Source organism: Chrysemys picta, chromosome 10, assembly GCF_011386835.1.
Source record: "Chrysemys picta bellii isolate R12L10 chromosome 10, ASM1138683v2, whole genome shotgun sequence".
Lineage (NCBI taxonomy): Eukaryota > Metazoa > Chordata > Testudines > Emydidae > Chrysemys > Chrysemys picta.
Window position 1 is genome coordinate 6,968,142 of NC_088800.1, and position 19,783 is coordinate 6,987,924.

Consider the following 19,783-nt stretch of genomic DNA (forward strand, 5'->3'; position numbering starts at 1 on the left):
CTGGCGGACGCTGTGGGCACAGCTCTGCTAGCACAAAGCAGTTGAAAAGCTGCTCTAAATGAGCAACTGGGGATTTTTCCAGGGCTTGAGTCAGGGCATGTTGCGGCAATTACGAGCCAATGCAATTTGGAGCAGCCCTGAGGCTACTCTAAGGAACACCGACAGCCAAACTGGCACCCAGCAGCCCCTGAGATGGGGAAAGTGCTCCCCCCCCATCTCCTCAGCTGCACTGTGCAGAGCTGTCATGGAGGTGAGGATCTAGGCCTTACTTTGTTCTTTGAGGTTCTAACTTTGTTCATTCTTGGAAAGTTATCATGAATTTCTTTAGTACTTCGAACCTGATCCGCTGATTGCTCATGAACCATATTCTCAATCTGCGTCACACTGGCTAGTTGCACAAGACATAGGGAATTGTTTCTCTTCCCGGAATGGCTGACATATGCAACTAACCAACAAAGAGCAAACTGTATATTTTACAATCAAACAAACCACTTGAAATGAATATTTAAGTTTAAGATTTGGGCTAGTAAACCTCAAGCACGGGACTGTGCATGGAAAGAGATCACTAAAAGGTAACCAATGCACTTAGATTGGGGTGGGCAAACTATGGCCCGCGAGCCGCTTCCAGACGTCAGACGTTTTTATCCGGCGCTCGAGCTCCTGCCTGGGAGCGGGGTCGGAGGCTTGCCCTGCTTCACCCGCCCGGTGCTCCCCAGACCCCGACTCACAATTCCCTTGATGAGCACCATCTTCCGGCACGCAGAGCCACACTGCGCAGGCACGACTTCACCACGCTGTTTCTGGGATCGGAACCCCACGCCTATGTGGCAGCCCCCGCCCCATGTGGCAGCACGCCCAATCCCCTCCCAGTCTCCTACGGCCCCACCTCAAGAGCCTCAAAACCGCCCAGGGGTCACACCCGTCCCAGCTAGGGTACCTCTGCCCGTGGCGGTGCCTGGTACGGCCACCTTGGTGTCACTCCTGGCAGGGCCCCTAGGAGTCCCCAGTACCGCCCCTGTAGAGCCCCCCGCCACACCCCACGAGTCCCCCCTCTCCCTACCTCAGTAACATCCCTTACAGAGCCACCCCATGCTAACTCTCATAGAGTCCCCCTCTCCCACCAGGCATTCATGGCCCGCCATACAATTTCCATACCCGGATGCGGCCCTCAGGCCAAAAAGTTTGCCCACCCCTGACTTAGATCAAAATTCACTTCAGAAGTGAAACAAATACTCAGGTCTAATTTTTTCCTACTACTCACTCAACCCTCATGTTTAGTAAGTAATTTCCAAACCAGATAATATGCTTGACCCTGATCCAAAGCTTACTGAAGTCAATGGAAGTCTTCCAATATATTTAGTGGATCAGTCCTCAATGATCTATGTTGGGGGTGGGGGAGAGGGCAAGAAAGTTCAGCTTGACTGATTTTAATGGTTAAAAAAAAAACACCTCTGATCAATGGGCAAGAAATGCCATGATAAGCTATGTTCTTGTGGACCAAACTGTCAATTAATGAGGCTAAGTGAAAAGAAAACAAGAATATTCGGGCATTTTTTCCTTTTCATACTAGTGATTTTGGGTCATTCCTCTTTTATTTGTGTCTATTCCTCTGCAATAGTTTGCCTTGAGCTCCTGCTAGCAGAGCCAAGATGGATCACTGGCTTGATTCTTCCTCCAAAGTCGCTGGCTTGCCTAGATCAGCAATGCATTTTTCAGACTAAGCACATCTTTCCCCCCTCCCCCCGCAGACACAGAATGTAAAACGCACCTGTTTAAATCTGTAACAACACTATGGGTTTACCCTAGGGAAAGTGAGCTCAGAATCTGACCCAGAGTATGTGCATACTTAACAAAGCTAGCATTTTTCCTTTGGGGAGAACTTTCTAAAATTCATTTAGTACCGATGAAAGAGTCCCGAGTCACAGCCCAGGGGACTGAAATCCTTTTTATCCAGAGAATGGGTACAGCATGGGAAGCAGCAATGAAAGCTTCCCTATACTGCCCCACCAATAAGCCTGACCTAGAAGGACAAGACGGTTCAGGACTCCATAGCTATTCAATCCTTGATTGCTCTGCTGAGACTGCTGAGGAGGTTACCGCCGAGAGCCAAGGGTGGTGGTGGGTTTTCTGATGTGGAGACTTATTTGCTGTTAACTAGATGGAGATCATCAATTCATTCCATGTAGGCTCAAAAGCCACCAGTCAGATGCTAACACCCTTTCACTGCTAACATAAGCAAGAAAGGCTCCATATCCTCATTCCCCATCTCAGGAGCCATCTAGTCCAAACACAATTTTAAGACAACTCATTAAATAACCCCACAAAACTTAGCCAGCCCCCAGCTCTGATCCACAATCTTTATAATATTCTTCAGTCTTGTGTCCTAGGTTGCATCTGTCCTTTGACTTCCATAATACTTAGCTCTCATATTTATTTTTGAATGTACTGCATGAGATGCATCGGCTGCAACCTCTAGCTTAATGCGCATAGTTATTACATGCTAACACACAGGTAGATCATGTCAACTACAGGGAACTCAAGAACCACCCCCACGGGAAAACTCAAATTCAGCTCCTCCCCTGTGATAGCTTCAGACCCCCAACCTAGTCACCATTCAAGTAGATGGGCCTCACAATGCACAGGAAGTTCCACAAATTAGGGACTAACAGGAAAATATGTTCCACCGAGAACACACTGCCTCCCAACCACAGACAAACATCTACCACTAAATCCTATTTCCACTGAAGCCAATGGCAAAAGTCCCATTGACTTCATCTGGAGCAAGACACCACCATTTGGAACCATCAAGCACTCATCGGTTGGAGAGGTGGTTTCTTATATAGTCACAACTTTAATTTCTTAGGGCTTATGCAGCTAAGCCTCCAGGGCTTCATGTTGGTCTACACTGACTCCCCATTAGTCAGCTGTAAAATATTCAGCAAGAAATAGGAGAAAGTTAGAGCTTTTAAAAAGTCCTTATCTTTCAAGCAGGAGCACCCCAATTGCTGCAGTTACTATCATACAAAGAGATATGCCACAAGGTTTCCTATTCTGCATGGTATGTATCTGAAATTCAAAATGACAGCATATCCAACATCAATGCCTCTGCAGAGTTTGAGACGTTTTTCAGGTCCCCTATTGACCTGGCTTAGAAGGCCCTTAATAAATGAAAGCCTCAGTGGATGTTGGCTTAAATATAAAGTTGCTGCAATTTTCTCTCTCCTCTGAAAAGGCAAGAGTTGTTCTATTTAGCTAGCACCAATTTCTGCATACTAGGGTTGCTGTTCTTGACCTGAATAGTGATGGCGGGAATTGAATCACGACTAAAGCATTTTAGTAAATCTTGGCATGCTATGTCACACCTCATCAGCCAACACCCCACTTTTATTCTGTGCATTCTGTAAAAATAATCATTCTTCATTGCTTTCTGGGTTAAAGCCCCATATCATGTAGGTTCTGGAAACATTGCTTTCAGACACTTTGGCTGAGATTTTCAAAGACACCTGGGGGACACAGACATCCAATTCCCAATAATCTCAGCCATTGTGCAAAAGATATTAGAGTGAATCGGGTCCCAAACTGGAAAATATAAGATTAATCTTTTCCTCCATAAAATAACTACAAGAAAGCAGAGACTTCTTCTCAGCTTGTGCATTAAAGAGTTACTAAACAACTGAGAATTTCCTAACATTTGAGCATATAAAGTTGCTTTTGTAAAAGAACAATTTAGTGTCCTCAAACAGAACTTTGTGTGGATTTAATTATGAGCAAAACAGGGCAGCTCTGGCCACAGCAAGGATTAAAAATGATTTTCCATGAGACAAAGAATTATAGGTATTCTGAACCCGATATTTACTTTGTGATTCTGGCACAATTGAGCCATATACTTAAAACAGATCTGCATCAAGGGGAATATGCTACTCACATATGGCGCAAAGATCAGGATCAGATGCAGACAGCACCATCTGCTGATCTCTTGACTATACGTTACCGTGAATATCCAGAAAGTCACAAATAAGGAAACATCTGCACTAGAGTGTCTAGTTAGGCTTGAAATTACAGCAATGGCTACCAGCAATAAACCTCACACAAAGCGCAGTCTGACCACAACAGCAAGAAATGTAGAAACTACTTTGCAGCTTCTCTCTAGTGCAAACATCTACTGCAGTATAAATGTTGCTCTCTCTTCCAAAGCACCATAAAGTAGATATTCCACCAAGCAGCTCTGTTGCACTCTGGTGGGGTGATACTATTGCATTGCTCCATAGGACTCCACAAAACACTCTTAAGACTGATAAGACGCTCACTGCACAGTGACTGGAGGTTTCTGCCCTGTGAATATTAACTTGCAAGCAAACATTAGAATAGCACTTGTGCTCAAACCTTAGGGCTGTTTCACATGAAGAGCTTCTTTCTGACGCACACAATACTAAATGCCTCATCGTTTTGGTTTAGACAGGGGCAACTTTATGGACCCAGCCAGGTCAAAAAGCACAGAAGTAAGGAGAAATTAAAGAAAAACCAAAGACGTTACAAGGAATGGTTTTAAAGCATTAGCATGAACAAGACAGGGGAATTACATAGGCTGGTCACCAGAAAACCTTTAACCCAAAACAGCATGTACATATTCAGCACCTCGCTCAATTTACAGACATTACAGCTTATTCCTCTTGGTCAGGGCCAAATGAGCAGACACTCTGACCTATCTTCTCGCGGATCAAGTATTTTGGTGAGGTGTGGGCAAAGCTGGTGTGGCCCAGTCCAGGCTATCTGTTCTACAGCTGCATCATGTTTCATAATCCCTAGATTCCTTTTCACGGTGTGCTAGAAATTATCTTTGCATTAAATGTTAAGTGATTTATTTCTTCCATTTCTCTATATTAAGGAGATTCCTATTATTGTTTATGAAACCACAGTTGTGTGACATCACAACTAATCAATGTCACAAGTGGACTCTCTCCAGTTTGTCCCCATCTTTCCTAAAGTCTGGCACCCAGACTCGGAGGCAATACTCTAGCCGAGGCCTCTCCAGTGCCAAGTAAAGCAGGACAATAACTCCTGTGTCTTAAATACAACATTCATGTTAACACACCCCAGAATTAAATTAGCCTCTCTCGTAACGGCATCATATTGTTGACTTATACGCAACTTGCAACTCCACTATAACCCCCAGGTCCTTTACAGCAGTACTACTGCCTAGCCAGTTATTCCCCATCTTGTAGAGGTGCATTTGACTTTTTCCTTCCTAAGTGTAGTACGTTGCACTTCTGCTTATTGAATTTCATCTTGTTGATTTCAGAACAATTCTCCAAGTTCTCAAGGTTGTTCTGAATTCTAATCCTGTCCTCCAAAGTGCTTGCAACCATGACTTGCTTGGTGGCCTCTACAAATTTTATAAGCATACTCTCCCCCTCCATTTTCCAAGTCATTAATGAAAATATGGAGTAAGTACAAGCCCGAGGACTGACCCCTGCAGGGCCCCACTAGATTGCCACCCTCCACCCTAAGTTTGACAACAAACCCCTGATAACTACTCTTTACGTACCCTTTAGTGGTCTTTTAACCAATTGTGCACCCACTTTACAGGAATTTCATCTAGACCACATTCCCCTAGTTTGCTTATGAGAACGTCACGTAGGGTTTTGTCAAAAGCCTTACTAAAATCAAGATATATCACCTTTATAACTTCCCCACTTGGCAGTAACATTGTCAAAGGAGGAAATTAGGTTGGGTTGGTACGATGCATCCTTGACAAATCCATGTTGGCTATTCCTTATAACTCTATTATCCTCTAAATGCCTACAAACTGATTGTTTAATAATTTGCTCCAGTATCTTCCCAGGTTTTGAAGTTAGGCTGACTGGTCTGTAAATCCGCAAGTCCTCTTTGTTCTCCATTTTTAAAGATAGATACTATGTTTGCCCTTCTCCAGGCCTCTGGGACCTCACCCATCCTCCATGAGTTCTTGAAGATCATTGCTAACCGTTTTAGAGATTCCTTCAGCTAGTTCCTTAAGTGCCCTAGATTAATTTTATCAAGCACTCCTGACTTGAATACGTCTAACTTATCTAAATATTCTTTAACCTGTTCTTTCCCTATTGCAGTTTGTGTTCCTACCCCCTTGTTGTTAATAGTGTATTGAGTAGGGGCCACCATTAACCTGTTTAGTGAAGACTGAAGCAAAATAAAGTGTTAAAACACCTCAGCCTTCTTGATATCATTAATCATTAGCTGCCCTTCCCCTCTATGTAGAGGGCATACACTTTATTTCATCTTTCTCTTGCTCCTAATGTAGTAAAAGACAATAAGATTCTTTAATGTACCTTGCTAGATGTAACTCATTTTGTCCCTATACACTTGTGCCATTCTTTTGTACTCCTCCTTAGCAACCTATCCTGTTTCCGCTTTTTGTAGGATTCCTTTTTGATTTTCAGGTCACCAGAAGCTCTTTAGTGGAGTCATATTGGCTTCTGACTGTTACAAAAGAAAGTACAGGTCTGTCGCATCTTACGCACATTTAACATGCGCGATTTCAACTTTACGCAGTGGGCAAAAACCACACACACACACACGAGAAAAAACAACAGTTTTAATACTATACCTGTAGTGTGGGCGATTTCGCCCGCCATTGAATTCAATGGGGTTTTGGCTATATGGGGTTTTCGCTTTACGTGCTAACCACAGAACGGAACCCCCGCGTAAGAGGAGACAGACCTGTATCAGCAGTTGTGCCTTTAATACTGTCTCACTGAGAAACTACCAGCTCTCCTGCACTTCTTTATATTTTATCCCCATAGGACTCTACCTACTAGCTACGTTTGTTAAGGTCTGAGTTTTTTTTGTCAAGCTAACTAATTTTGTCTCAGTTTGACAATGAACTCCATTCTCCTAAACTACTGCAGTATTTTAGAGGAGGTGTAGTTCCGATGCTACCCAGCCCCATTCTTCCCTATAGGCCAGCTCCCCAGCCAGACTACATCTCCCATGTCAGTTCAGCCAAAGGGGAGGTTGTGATGCATGATGGGAGAATACTCTGGCCCATAGGATTATGGGGCTTCCAGTAGGCCCCACGCTTGAAGGGGACATACATTAATGCCAAACTGACCCCAGAACATTTCAATTTAATTTGAAAAGCCAAAATGGTTTCATTTTGGGTCGAGACCCAAAATCAAAGTCCTTTGATTTTCTCCAATAGAGAAATCAGTTTTCCCAGGAAAAATTTTCATTTGGTGGAAAATACATTTTCCACAGAAAAAAACATTAATGGAAAATTTCCAACCGGCTCCAGCTGGGAAGAAGGCTTGTGGCAAATGATGGGGAGAAAGAAAAAAACAAAAAACCCAGAAATACAACAATTAAAATTGTACATAAAACCTAGTCTGAGACCAATCTTGCTTTCAGAGATGCAAAAAAGGTAAATGACATTAACAAGCTAATCTCCTTGTCCTTGTCGGAAAAGTTGAGCTAGAAAAAATTAGAAAAGTCAAATATCAGACCAGTAACTGTGAGAAATGGGCAGAAGACCATAGTTAGAGCCTCTGTCTCAGTTTCTAAACACAGGCTCAGTTTAATATTTGTAACTCATAAGAGCGTAATAAGTTACAGCCCTGCTAACATGAACTCTCTCAACACGATCCAGTCTTTTACCATGATACTACTTCCAGGTTTACATTGAGTCAGAGGCAATAAACATCGTGGAAGAGTCTATGCTTTGGGAAACCTGTTACAGATTCATGGATAGATTGAGGATAATAAAAAAATATTGGGACACGTATTCCATTAAAACATTTTCCTCCACGTTATAGAATGTGGTGCATTTTTAATGGCTTTTTTTCCTCTCTTGCCCAATGCATCTCAGATATTTCTAGGATGCCGGTCACCTTGGTGTCTACACATTTAGAGTGACTTTATGGTCTGTGCATCTCTTCCAGCTTTAGTCACACCCTTCTTTACATCTGAAAGGATGTATACACACTGCCATTCAAAGATCAAGGTGGCCAACAAGGCAACCCTAGATAGGCCAGGAGGGAGAAGTTAAAAGCATGAAGTCTGGGCGTATTCAGAACTTGGAGCATATCCACCAACATGAGAAACTTTACTTAGTGACTGAGAACTTGAACCATCTACTTCTATAGAACTTAGGCAATTTTTGGTAAAGTGTAAAGCCCTTAGGATTTCATTGATAACTTTGCAAATATGAACTGAATGGAAACCGATGCAGTGTCTCTTCCGGAGTTTGCAAACTGCTCCAGTAGCTGCGCTGCTTCCCCAGCTTCTCCCAAGCAGCAGCAAAGTGAAATTAGTAATACTCCAGTTTCACTGCTGCCGTTCAGGACCTCATAGACAATAGTAAAGCAATCAAGAATCAAGTCAATTTCATGCTGCTTGAGAAAGCTACATGTAGGAGCAGACATGAGCACTGGGGTTATTCACAGAGAAGCTCTCTCTCTCTCCCCCTCCACTCCATCATATCCCCCCCCTCCCAATATTTTTCTTCCATCTCACCTGCGCAGGCAGGAGACTGGGGAGGGTAGAGTAGCAAAGATCAGTCCCCTTCACAGCTGTCCATATGTTCTGCAAGAGGGCAATACATAGCAGCTAGAAGGTTCCGGAGTGGAAAGGAACAGAATGCATCTTTCCCCTTCCAGCAGCTAGAGGGTGGTGGAACTTCCATGTTCTATTGTACACCTACAAGCCAGAGGTTGATAAATACATGGAAACTCCCAAGCAGCTTCAAGGATAGAAAGTTGCTAAAAATCCCAGCACTATACCCATTCCCCACAACTGAGGATGGCAGGCTTCTAAGATGTTGCCCCTAGACCTCTCTGGTATCTCCGGTCATTCATCTACACCTTGAGCTGGTAGGCTGTTCTTCATCTAATAAATTGTTTGGTATAATTTTCAAGTCCTATTTATAAATGCCAGTCAGAGGTTCCTCCAAATGTTTTTCTAAACTTTAGTTATTTCCAGAGTTGGATGACTATAAACTGCTGAAGATAATTGTCCAAAATCTATGTAAGTGACAACTTAAGTCTAGTGGCACAGGTTAGTTTACAAGCATAACAAAAGCATTACCTTAATACAAATCATAGTTCTATTAAATAATCTTAAATGTAAATATAAAATCATTTTATGGAAAAAAAATCCATTTGGATACTTTAAAAGAAGCACAACTTAGTAAGTCAAGCTTAAAATGGCAAGAAACTAGGTAAGCACACTGCAACTCTGAAAGACTAAAGCACAAAGCATGCAAGGGCTGGTGTTTGCTGGTTACTGTTCTATAGTCAATATTGGCCAGTCCTGTCTCCTCTTTGCGAAAAGAGGACTTCTTGACCCTTGGTCTTTACAAATTGAAGTTCACACTCCTCATCTGGTAGAAAAAAGTTTTTCTTCAAAAGGAAGTACTGAACTTCTGGCTCTTTCCTCTAATGTCAAGTACTAAAGTGGGTTTCTGAAAGATCTGCGTGATAAGCCTGGATGACAGAAAAGCCTTCCAGACTGTCTTCATTAAGCAAGTGATATCCCCGTGTCCAGATGAAATGATAAAGCCTTCTACATTGTCCTTCTGATGTTTTGGAAAAAAGTACTGTTTCCTACAATTAAACTGTCACATTGTATTCTACTGAGCTAAATACAAAGTGTTTGAATGACCATATACAAAAAGTTACTTAATTCAATATACACGTTCAGTGCCAAAATTTTACTAGCTTTTCCTCCATTAGACACACAACTTTTCTGGATGGCCGTCACCCAACCAAACACTAGCCAAATGGTGTGTACTCTAAGAGAACAATTCTAATGACAGTGAATATTGATTTAGAGGCTAAATTTCTGCTTTGTCTTCTCTAATTTATTTTATATGATAAAAGCATGCAAAATTACCAATATTATCCTCCCGGACAATTCCCAATTGTAGACTTCACTTGAAAATGTTACACTAATGAAAAATTACAGAGCTGGGCCTGAAATACTACACAATTACCATATGCCTTTGTACAAATATATTGTGATCCAATAGGATTTTGGCAGATATTACTTACCAAAATAGGTTTCACACAAACAGGACCTTGCAGGTAGAGTGTTTCTCATTAATTTCCTTTACCATTTAAGGACAAACTACTTTACGTTTGTCAGAAAAGCATAATTAAAACACAATTATATTGATTTACCCTCTGACTAAACCAAGAAAAAAAAAAAATCAAGCTTTTTAAAATTATGTATAAAAATAATTTATTGTTTAACAATAGAAACAGGGTTATTCATTGTCTCAGTTAGGCATTCACTAACGTGTGCTCTTCTCCTAAGGAATAAAACGTAGTGCTTCATAAAAGAGTACCGACGACATCTTCTTGGCTGATGATACCAATATCGCACATTTTTCAGTTGAAACACCCTTAAATAAATACCTGCTTCATTTATTGTAATGGACGATGAAATATTTAATGTTTCTATTCATTTACAGAGGTCCTGTTTGACAGATTTCATGCACTTTTTGTTTTAAATTGTGCACCACCATTTCCTTTTCTTTCAGTCTTCTTCACTGTGGTAAGTTTGAGAGTGTGAAATCTGCAATCCTCATGAAGCGTTTTTGAATTCTGCTGGAACCAGGGATGTAAGTACCCATTATAGAAGTCAGCAGCTGTAAGCTTCTTCTTTAAGATGACAGTTTTGACTCCGACCCAGCCTTCCTAGAAAGGAAAATAAAAGATGCACACAGTAAGGACTCTACCTACTAGGTAAATTTGTTGAAGTCTGGCCATTATTATGTTCTTACATTAGGGTGCAGATTATTAAAAAAAGAGGTAGCAGTCTAAAAGTCATCTTCAGAACCTTCAACAGAAAACAAAGGCAGAAAACATACCTTGCAACGTATCACCAATGTCTGTGACGATTTATGGTATAATACTGATCCTGGAACAATTCCATGTTCATTTAATAGCTGATCTGCAAACAAATAGGAACTTCTTGCATTTTCATGTTACTGAATAAGAGTAAAAAATATGAAATTTATTTTTATGCCTGCCTCTGAAACTAGGCAGTTATGTAAAATTATTGGTTTGCACAAAAAACCCTCATTGTTCTTTGTGATATATAGCAGAGAGGAGCAAGTCAGAGTAAGGGGTGAAAGTGTCCCATAAGTAGGAGAAGAATTCTAGCATGGTCCCCAACTTTTCCAAAAGCATGCATAAGCTCCCTTGTACTAATAAAGGCATGTCTGCCCTGTAGGGGACTTGGTGAAGCCACACTCTGCAGTACACTGCCTTCTAATGTCTTGGCTCCCCAAACAAAACAGTCAATGCAGTAGAGTAGATACTAGAGGTATCATTAAATCCTCTTCTGGACGTTACCCATCTCCCTGGAGAGACTCCTAAAGGAGGAGGATTTTGGGAAACACAAAAAGAGAGGCTGGCCTTCCTTGTGGATGACCCAGGCTCAATAAGTCTACAGGACTTTGCCTATAACTATTAATTTTACCAGACACAGAAGTAATAGACTCATAGAAATGAAGGGCTAGAAGGGACCTCAAGCGGTCATCTAGTCCAGCCACCTATGTGGAGGCAGGGCCAGGTAAATCTAGACCATCCCCAACAGGTGTTTGTCCAACCTGTTTTTAAAGACCTCCAACAATGGGGATTCTAATACCTCCCTTGGAACCCTATTCCAAAACTCAATTATACTTATAGTTAGAAAGTTTTCCTACTACCTAACCTAAGTCTCTCTTGCTGCAGGTTAAGCCCATTACTTCCTATCCTACCTTCAGTAGAGATGAAGAACAACTCATCATCATCCTCTTTAGAACAGCCCTTAATGTATTTGAGACAGTTATCCAGTCCTTCCCCTCAGCTTTCTTTTACAAGACTAAGCATATCCAGATTTAACCTGACCTATGAGGAAAGGTTTTCTAAACATTTTATCATTTCTGTTGCTTTCCTCTGGACTCTCTCTCTCCAATTTATCTACATCTTTCCTAAAGTGTGGTACCCAGAATTGGGACCAGAACTCCAGCTGAGTCCTCACCAGTGCTGAGTAGAGTGGGACAATTAACTCCTGTGTCTCAAATACGACAGTTCTGTTAATACACCTCAGAATGACATTAGCCTTTTTTTGTAACTGCATCATATTGTTGACTCGTATTCAGGTTCTGATCCACTATAACTCCCAAGTCCTTTGGCTAGGCAATAGTACTGCTAACAGTTATTCCCCATTTGGTATTTATGCATTTGATTTCTCCTTCCTAAAGGTAGTACATTTCATTTGTCTTTACTGAATTTCACCTTGTTGATTTCAGACCAACTCTCCAATTTGTCAAGACCATTTTCCATTCTAATCCTGTCATCCAAAGTGCTTGCAAACCCCCCACTCTCCTTGGTGTCTTCTGCAAATCTTATAAGCACACTCTTCACAGCATTATCCAAGTCATTCATAAAAATACATTGGGAGCAATTTATAAGTTTCTAAGCATTTAAATGAGAATATTTAGTCTTGTTTAATTCCACTAGACTCCTAGTTAAAATATTGCATCATGTAAATGTCGCCTAGCATTGCTTCATGTTCACTTCCAATTAAATTAAATCAAATCACTGTCAGTGTTTGTAAAATCTTGTAGCAGAGAATGTTAACAGATTAAAGTAAATACCAGCAAAGCTGTGGATGTTATGCACTTCCACAAAATCCAGAAGTTTAACAGTATTTCCCATCCACAATGTCTGCAATGGAAGCTGGAAATATATAAGGAGAGATGACAAACTGAGACTCCTGTAAAAATGTTCTCAGTCAACTACTTTGTTTTTTCATGTGAAAAGTGTAGTAAACAGCACTAAGGTAAAGGTTTAGGGACTATTCCTGGTAGGGTGGACTGTCCACATGTCATAAGGTATATAAGCACCTGATCTTTTTTGTTCTTCTCCTATTCCTTCCCTCTCAAACTTCTTTACAACCATATTAAGCTACATATTTAAAAAGTTACAGTATATACTCGTTCATAAGCCGAATATTTTTGGTAAAAAGGTGACGCATCAAAGAGCTTATAAGGATCTACACCAAAATTTGATTTTAAAATCTCTATGGAATCATTGAATTGAATATTTAATACATTGTCGTTTTGTTTACCTGGAGCGTCTGCAGGCATGGAGACCCTCAGCTCCCTGTGGCCGCGGTTTGCCGTTCCCAGCCAATGGGAGCTACGGGAGCCACTTCCTGCAGACGCTCCAGGTTAACAAAACGTCCCAACCCCGCCAGCGGCTTACCCTGACGGGCCGGGAACAAAAGTTTTCCAACCCCTGAAATATTGGGTCGGCTTATGAAAGGATCATACAATTTTTGCTATTTTTACTTAACCATCTTGGGGGTCGGCTTATAAACGAACGGGCTAATATATGGTATTCTCTAGCACTAACAGGGAATAATAAATACCTAAATACACTTGGATGGAGAACTCAAGAACTCCTATACATGTGAAATTTTAACACTTCACAAACAAGAAATGTGTGTTCACAAACCTGGCATGTTTGCAGTAGATATCTGAAGATACATCTGCATCCTTGAAAACAATTAACCATAACTTTATGTAGTACTTCACAAATATAGCATCATTCCTTTGAATGAATGCACTCTCTGAAGTACCACAGATGATATCCCCATTTTACTGGCAGGGAAATTGAAGCAAAGAGGTTGAATAACTTGGCAAGGTCACAGTGAGTTGACAACAGAGCTAGAATTAGAACTCAGGAGATGTTCTTGGATCCATGTCCTATCCTCATGCAACTTGACTGCTTTGCCTCTCTAAAAAGAACCAAGCCACCATTTAAAAGGCTAAAGCATCAACACCCAATTAGAGTAAGATTTGCCTTAAAGGAAAGCTTCCAAAAAATTACTACTATTTTGTCTTACTATAGCTCCTATGGCACGTTGTAGTCGCAATATCTGCTCAGGAGTTTGTTCTTCCCATTTTATACAACTCATAGCAATAGTGACTTTAGGAGCTAGAAAAAAGGAAAGCAAAAAAATGTTATATTTTTGCTGTGTGTTTATTTACAACTGTAATTTGTAAAGTCATTAAAAGCCTCTTGATGCACCACCAGCACTAGAAGATCACACAAGTTAACAACACCTATGCTCAAACCTAACAGTTAATTTTCTGGTAACGCAGACAGGAACAGCATGAAACTGATTAGAATCTTGAGATGTAGTCTTTCCTTTAGCGGTTGCAGGGGCTGTCAGAAAATTGCTACTGCTGGAATCGAAGGAAAGATTCTGCAACGTTCTACCCCCATGATGTTAATCCTTTACCACAGAAGTCATTGGAAGTTTTCCGTTGATTTCAAGAGATACCGACACAGCCCTAAATAAGAACCAACACACACAGGAGTGCCCAAAAAACACACAACGTAGGATCACGGGAACTGAATTATATGCCCAGGTAATATTGAAAAAAAATGAAAAACATACAATTGGCATTAAATACTTAATACCTACCAAATGTTACTCCTTCATTTGGTTGCTCTCTTTTGTTTTTTAAACTTTCAGGTAAGTTTTTCAAAACTGAAATGAGCTGCAAAACAAAAAAAAGTCTTTGTACAGAACAAATTTAAATAGTACATGAGCATTATATTAAATATATTGCCAGTAGCATTCCTCCAAGACTTTTAAAGCCACACACATTTTGATCAGTCCAGCTTTCTAAAAGCTCAAAAGAAATTCATTTCACTGAACTAAGAACACACCGAACTGTGCTAGAAACTAATTTTTTCCAATTAAAACTGAAAATTCCTCAGCCTCATGCTGGCAGGTAGCCTGCTAGTGTCAAAAGGTGTAAAATCACGTGAAAAGGCTGCCACTGACTGGAAGCAATGCAGCCTCAGTATTCATACAGCGTATTTAAGAAGTTGTTCTTTGGACATAGGTGCTGATTCAATGGGTGCTCCGGGGCTGGAGCACCCACAGAAAAAGAAAAAAAAGAAGTGGATGCTCAGCACCCACCAGCCACCCCCAAACAGCTGTTGGGGGTGGTGCAGTGAGGACGGGGCCTTGGGGGAGGGGTGGAGTGGGAGCAGGGCCCCTGGGTGGAATAAGTGTGGAGCACCCACCCGGAAAAATAAAAAAAGTCAGTGTCTGTGCTTTGGACAGTTAAACTAGAACTAATGCCCACTGGAAGCAGTTAATAGATTGGGACACCAATACTGCCAATGCATCATTTCAGCAACTCAGGATGCTCAGAACTGCCAAATTTCAGACCACCTGAATCTATTTTCCTGTCAAAGCTGGCAGTTAAATCACGGTAACATTAAAAGCAGTTAGGTTTGTGTATTGAGGAAATGTACTCCTTTGTTTTCTAATTTATTTACAAATAGCTCATAACAAGGAAGGCTTCTCAGAATGGAAACTTTGAGGATAATGCAATGAATAAAGTGGGCAGTTACTTGCATAGATTTACCATGTTCGCACCCAACTTTGATAATATCACTTCTAGTTCCTTTGCTGTGCACTGGGAAGGAACAGCATACTTCTCCTGCTTAATAATTGGACCTACATCAAACCTAAACACAAAAAACATATGCATTAGCTTCTTCCTCTAGTAGACTATCACTTCATTCACACTAGATCTAGTGTACAATTTAGCACAAGGCTAGTATATTAACTCAGTTGCTAGCTATACTCATTTGCAAGCAGAAACAAAGAAATGACGACAATTTTAACACTGGGTTCACAAGTCAACATTATGGAAAAGAAAATAGGATTGTATTACAGAGGCAAGCTGAAACTGGTCTGAATATTTGACTTACAATTCCAAGTGCTTTATTTCAAAAGAAAAATGGCCTGAAATATTCAAGGTAAATTTCATACATTATTGAGATCTGTTATCCAACAGAAGCATGATAGGAAGAATATTCCTCTAGTATAGCTAAAAACAGACAGGTCCACAGTAAAGGGACATAGCATGTACCTTTTAATGTACTCGGTACACTATGCCACTTCATTTTATGTTCAGCTTCAGAAATGAACAAGTTTGTAGAACCTGTGAGTGCACCATATAGCATCTAGGGAAGCAGACCATCAGAGGAGAGAAGTAATTTACCAGTTTCACTGCACAGTTGATTTGAGATCAGTAGTTCTGCAGATCTAGTGCTATTTTTGACTTGTACAGCACAAAATGCTTAACAGACAGCTGTGATATGGTGGTCTGGTGGAAAATCAATTTGTCCACTCACAAGCCGTATACATGACAAGTCACAGCAGTTCAGGTAAAACTTCTGAACTGTTTTAAAGTATTTAATATTAAATCATCTGTATGGGTGCATATATCCATTTTAATTAAATGAAGTTTAACGTCAATACTATTTAACTTTCAAAGAATGAATATTCAACACAGTATTAGCTTAATATTTGTGAAAGGCAGACATTGCAGTGATTGAATCTTTTTTTTTTTTAAATGATGTTTGCTGTACCTTTTAGGCTTAATTTGCATAATTGTCACCCCAGTTACTGTATCACCATGAAGCACTGCGTGGACTATCGGTGCTGGGCCACGCCACCTTGGGAGATAGCTGGGATGGACATTCAACACGCCACTGAATCAGAATATTTTTAAATTAGAATAGGACCAGTAATTCTGTAACACATATAAATGGGTATTAACCATTTATTATACTGAACTTGCTTTCTATAAAAACCATGTTTTAGCTCTTTAGATGTATTGAAAATTCAATCAGTTTCACTAAGTCATATTTAAAATGCCAATCCTAAGAATAAATAAGCATTTAGAGGCATATTTACACTATATAGCTTCAATGTCTGGCCACAAGCGAACAGGGGAAAGGGAACAGAAAAAGTAAGGGGAACACACCACATACTTAGAAGGACCTCATTAACTTTTTTTAAGTCATTTCTGTATGTCAACATTTTTGTTTTTGAATCGACTATTGTTACAAGCAGCACTGGAACAGATTCAAGAAAATAAATCTCTCTATTTTGTTCAGTTTATTAACTTTGCATATTTGATAGACTTTCTGCATATCAGCTTCACAGTTTGCACAGAAAGTTGTGTGGATCTTTCACACAGCAAATGGAGAAAGAAAAATATTTTAACAGAGCAAGGAAATGTGATTTTCAAAGCCATAAAAATCTGCTGCAGAACTCAGCAACAAGCTTAGTATTGGCAACGACTCAACTTCTTTTAAAAAATGACTGGTTTTCGAGTTGATGATGTCCCTTTAAAGGGATTTGTCACAATACAAAAGACCCAAAGCTCAGATGGTCTTTTCACATGCTTCTATAACCAAAGTCAGGGTACGTCTTCACTACCTGCCGTATCGGCGGGTAGCAATCGATTTATCCGTGATTGATATATCGCGTCTCGTTAAGACACGATATATCGATCCCCAAAGGCGCTCAACGTCGACTCCGGAACTCCACCAGAGCGAGCGGCGGTAGCACAGTCGATGGGGGAGCCGCGGCCGTCGATCCTGCGCCGTGTGGACCCCAAGTAATTTGATCCAAGATACTTCGACTTCAGCTACGCTATTCGCATAGCTGAAGTTGCGTATCTTGGATCGATTCCCCCCCCCCCAGCGTAGACCAGCCCTCAGTCATACACAGACAACTTAAAACTAGCTTCACGGCCAAAACAGGCTAGACGACAAGAAACATATACCATACCCGAAAACAGGCTGCTACTCCATCATATCTGACTTACTATGGAAACTGAAGAATGAGGTCCTCACTCAGAAGGCGCCCAAACGACGCCACCACCCCGACATCAAACTGGCCACTGGGTCCTGTATCCGGCCAGTCGTGGGTTGGGAGTTGAAACTGTTTGGCGCAGTTTTTCACAGGAAGACCCCTCGGCCAAGCGGATGGCAGGGTCACCACCTCCAGCCTGTCTATGAGCGGCTCCTCCCTGGGCTCCCTGTAGCAGAATGACAAGGTGGCACATGCCAATGAGTGACCAGCACAGCCAGGAAGGGAAGGCAAAGCCTCTCTAGGCACAACAGGTGGAGAAACAGCTGCTCCCCCAGGCACCCCAACGCTTCCCCACCTCATGCCCCCCGCCACCCCATCGTCCCCTCCCCTCGTCCCCACCTCCCAGTCTCCCCTCCGCTTCAACCCCCCCCCCACCAACACCATGCCCCCCCCCAGTGCCCAACCCTTCCATGATCCCCGCTCACCCCCCTCCCCATGGTCCTGTCTCCTCGGTCCCTCCCATGCCAGCCGCCCCCCCCCCTCCTCCTCCTCCTCCTCCTCTTCTTCCCCCTCCCCGGTCCCCACCTCCCTTCCTCCCACCTTCGCGGTCGCCCAACACCCACCCCTTCCATGGGCCTCGCGCCCCCCGCACCTGGCGGCCTCCAGCGCCCTCAGGGACTCGGCGGCGAAGTCGTCGGTCCCGAAGAACAGGACCCGCCACGGGGGCTTCCCCGAGGGGGCCCCGCGCTCGGCCAGACCGCGAGCGGCGGCGGCGGCGGCTCCCTCCCGCCAAGCCCGCAGCAGCCTTCCCCTCATGCCGCCCGAGCGCGGGCCGGGCAGCCCCAAGGCCCAACCGCTCCCACTTCCGGGGTCGCAGCACGTGGGGACGCAAACACGCCACGCAGAGCGCCTTAGCACGGCCTGGCGCGATGACGTCACGGCCCGCTGCGCCGCGGAGATGGGCGGGGCCTGAGGAGGGGGCGTTGCCTGGGAGCCAAGGCGGGGCTAGGCCATGACGTAAGGGCAGGGGGCGGGGCGGCTCTGAGGACTAGACAGGGCAACCCAGGCCTGAACCTCCCTTGTCCTGAGGAGAGCAGCGAGGTCCCTGCCCACAGCCCCACGCCCCCGAACCAGAGCCGGCCGTAGGGGCTTTGTGGGGCCCTACACAGGCTGTTTAAGCTGGTGCCCCTGTGCTCCATGGCCGCCTCGCGGGGGGGAGAATCCCAGTTCCCCACAGAGACCCCCGTACCCTCTCCCTCACGCAGCATGCCCGGCCCTGGCGCTTCCTGCTCTGTGAATACGGCCCCGCCTAAGGAGACTGCAGTGCGCGCTGGGTGTGCGGGAGCCGACCCGCCCTTACCTGCGGTCATGGGCGGTGGGTGAAGCTCTTCTGCCTGTGGCCCCACCCATACGCCACTCCTGCCCTGCCCAGGCTCCGCCCCACTCTGCTCAGGCCCCGCCCTCTCCCACTGTCGCCCTCCTCTCTTCTCTCCCCCACCCTGCTCACCCCCTTCCAGCCAAATCCCTGAACCCAAATGAAGTAAATGACATTAAAGAAATTGCAGAAGAGGGTTTTTTTCAAAAGAAAAAGGAGCATGTTTTCCACTGCATGCCAGCTGGTGGAGACTGGACATGCGGAAGGGACCTAATTAAAAGCACTAAACTTGGGAATAAAAAATGTCAGTCACAGGTTTTTTGATATGCCCTAAAGTTTGTCAGAGATTTAGTTGCAAAAACTTTGTAGTAAGGGCGAGTCAGCTGTCCTGCTGAATACAACATTACATATTATGGAATACATGATGCAGCTCTTCTCTGTTTTACATTTTCTTAACCAGTAATTCTAAGCTGCTTTTATATTTTAAATGTACTCTTAAGCCTTCATAAATTAATCATTCCAGATAACTACATATTTAACTCACTGAAACAAAGACATTATTTTCAGTTAATCAGTCACAGAGGTTTAGTGTCTTCATAACAACGTTCATTGCTTTTAGAAAAAGGGAACACTAACTTACATTGTGTAATCTCCATAACAATAGACACATTTATGAAATTTCACCAACTATAAAAAATATGTTTCCAAAGATTTTAGGCATAACAAAGG

General features: G+C 42.7%; 1 protein-coding gene across 1 annotated transcript; it reads right to left on the reverse strand.

The window, feature by feature from the left end:
• Positions 1 to 10,213: 10,213 nt before the first annotated feature.
• Positions 10,214 to 18,594, reverse strand: MTFMT (mitochondrial methionyl-tRNA formyltransferase). Its single transcript, XM_008172460.4, has 9 exons — positions 18,332 to 18,594; positions 17,693 to 17,905; positions 16,446 to 16,568; positions 15,434 to 15,536; positions 14,476 to 14,551; positions 13,891 to 13,982; positions 12,638 to 12,719; positions 10,862 to 10,944; positions 10,214 to 10,688 (listed from the first exon to the last, which is right to left on the reverse strand). Exons 1-9 carry the CDS (start codon positions 18,493 to 18,495, stop codon positions 10,482 to 10,484), a joined length of 1,143 nt encoding a protein of 380 aa, XP_008170682.2. The 5' UTR covers positions 18,496 to 18,594; the 3' UTR covers positions 10,214 to 10,481.
• Positions 18,595 to 19,783: the final 1,189 nt, after the last annotated feature.

What these genes read in the sequence shown, in the direction of transcription:
- MTFMT (XM_008172460.4), bottom strand. Translation starts at nt 18,495, where the DNA reads ATGAGGGGAAGGCTGCTGCGGGCTTGGCGGGAGGGAGCCGCCGCCGCC. An exon ending in ATGCAAATTAAGCCTAAAAG is followed by an intron (nt 15,537 to 16,445) that starts GTACAGCAAACA and finishes TTTTGTGTTTAG; the next exon opens with GTTTGATGTAGGTCCAATTA. An exon ending in AAATGAAGGAGTAACATTTG is followed by an intron (nt 13,983 to 14,475) that starts GTAGGTATTAAG and finishes CCTTTTTTCTAG; the next exon opens with CTCCTAAAGTCACTATTGCT.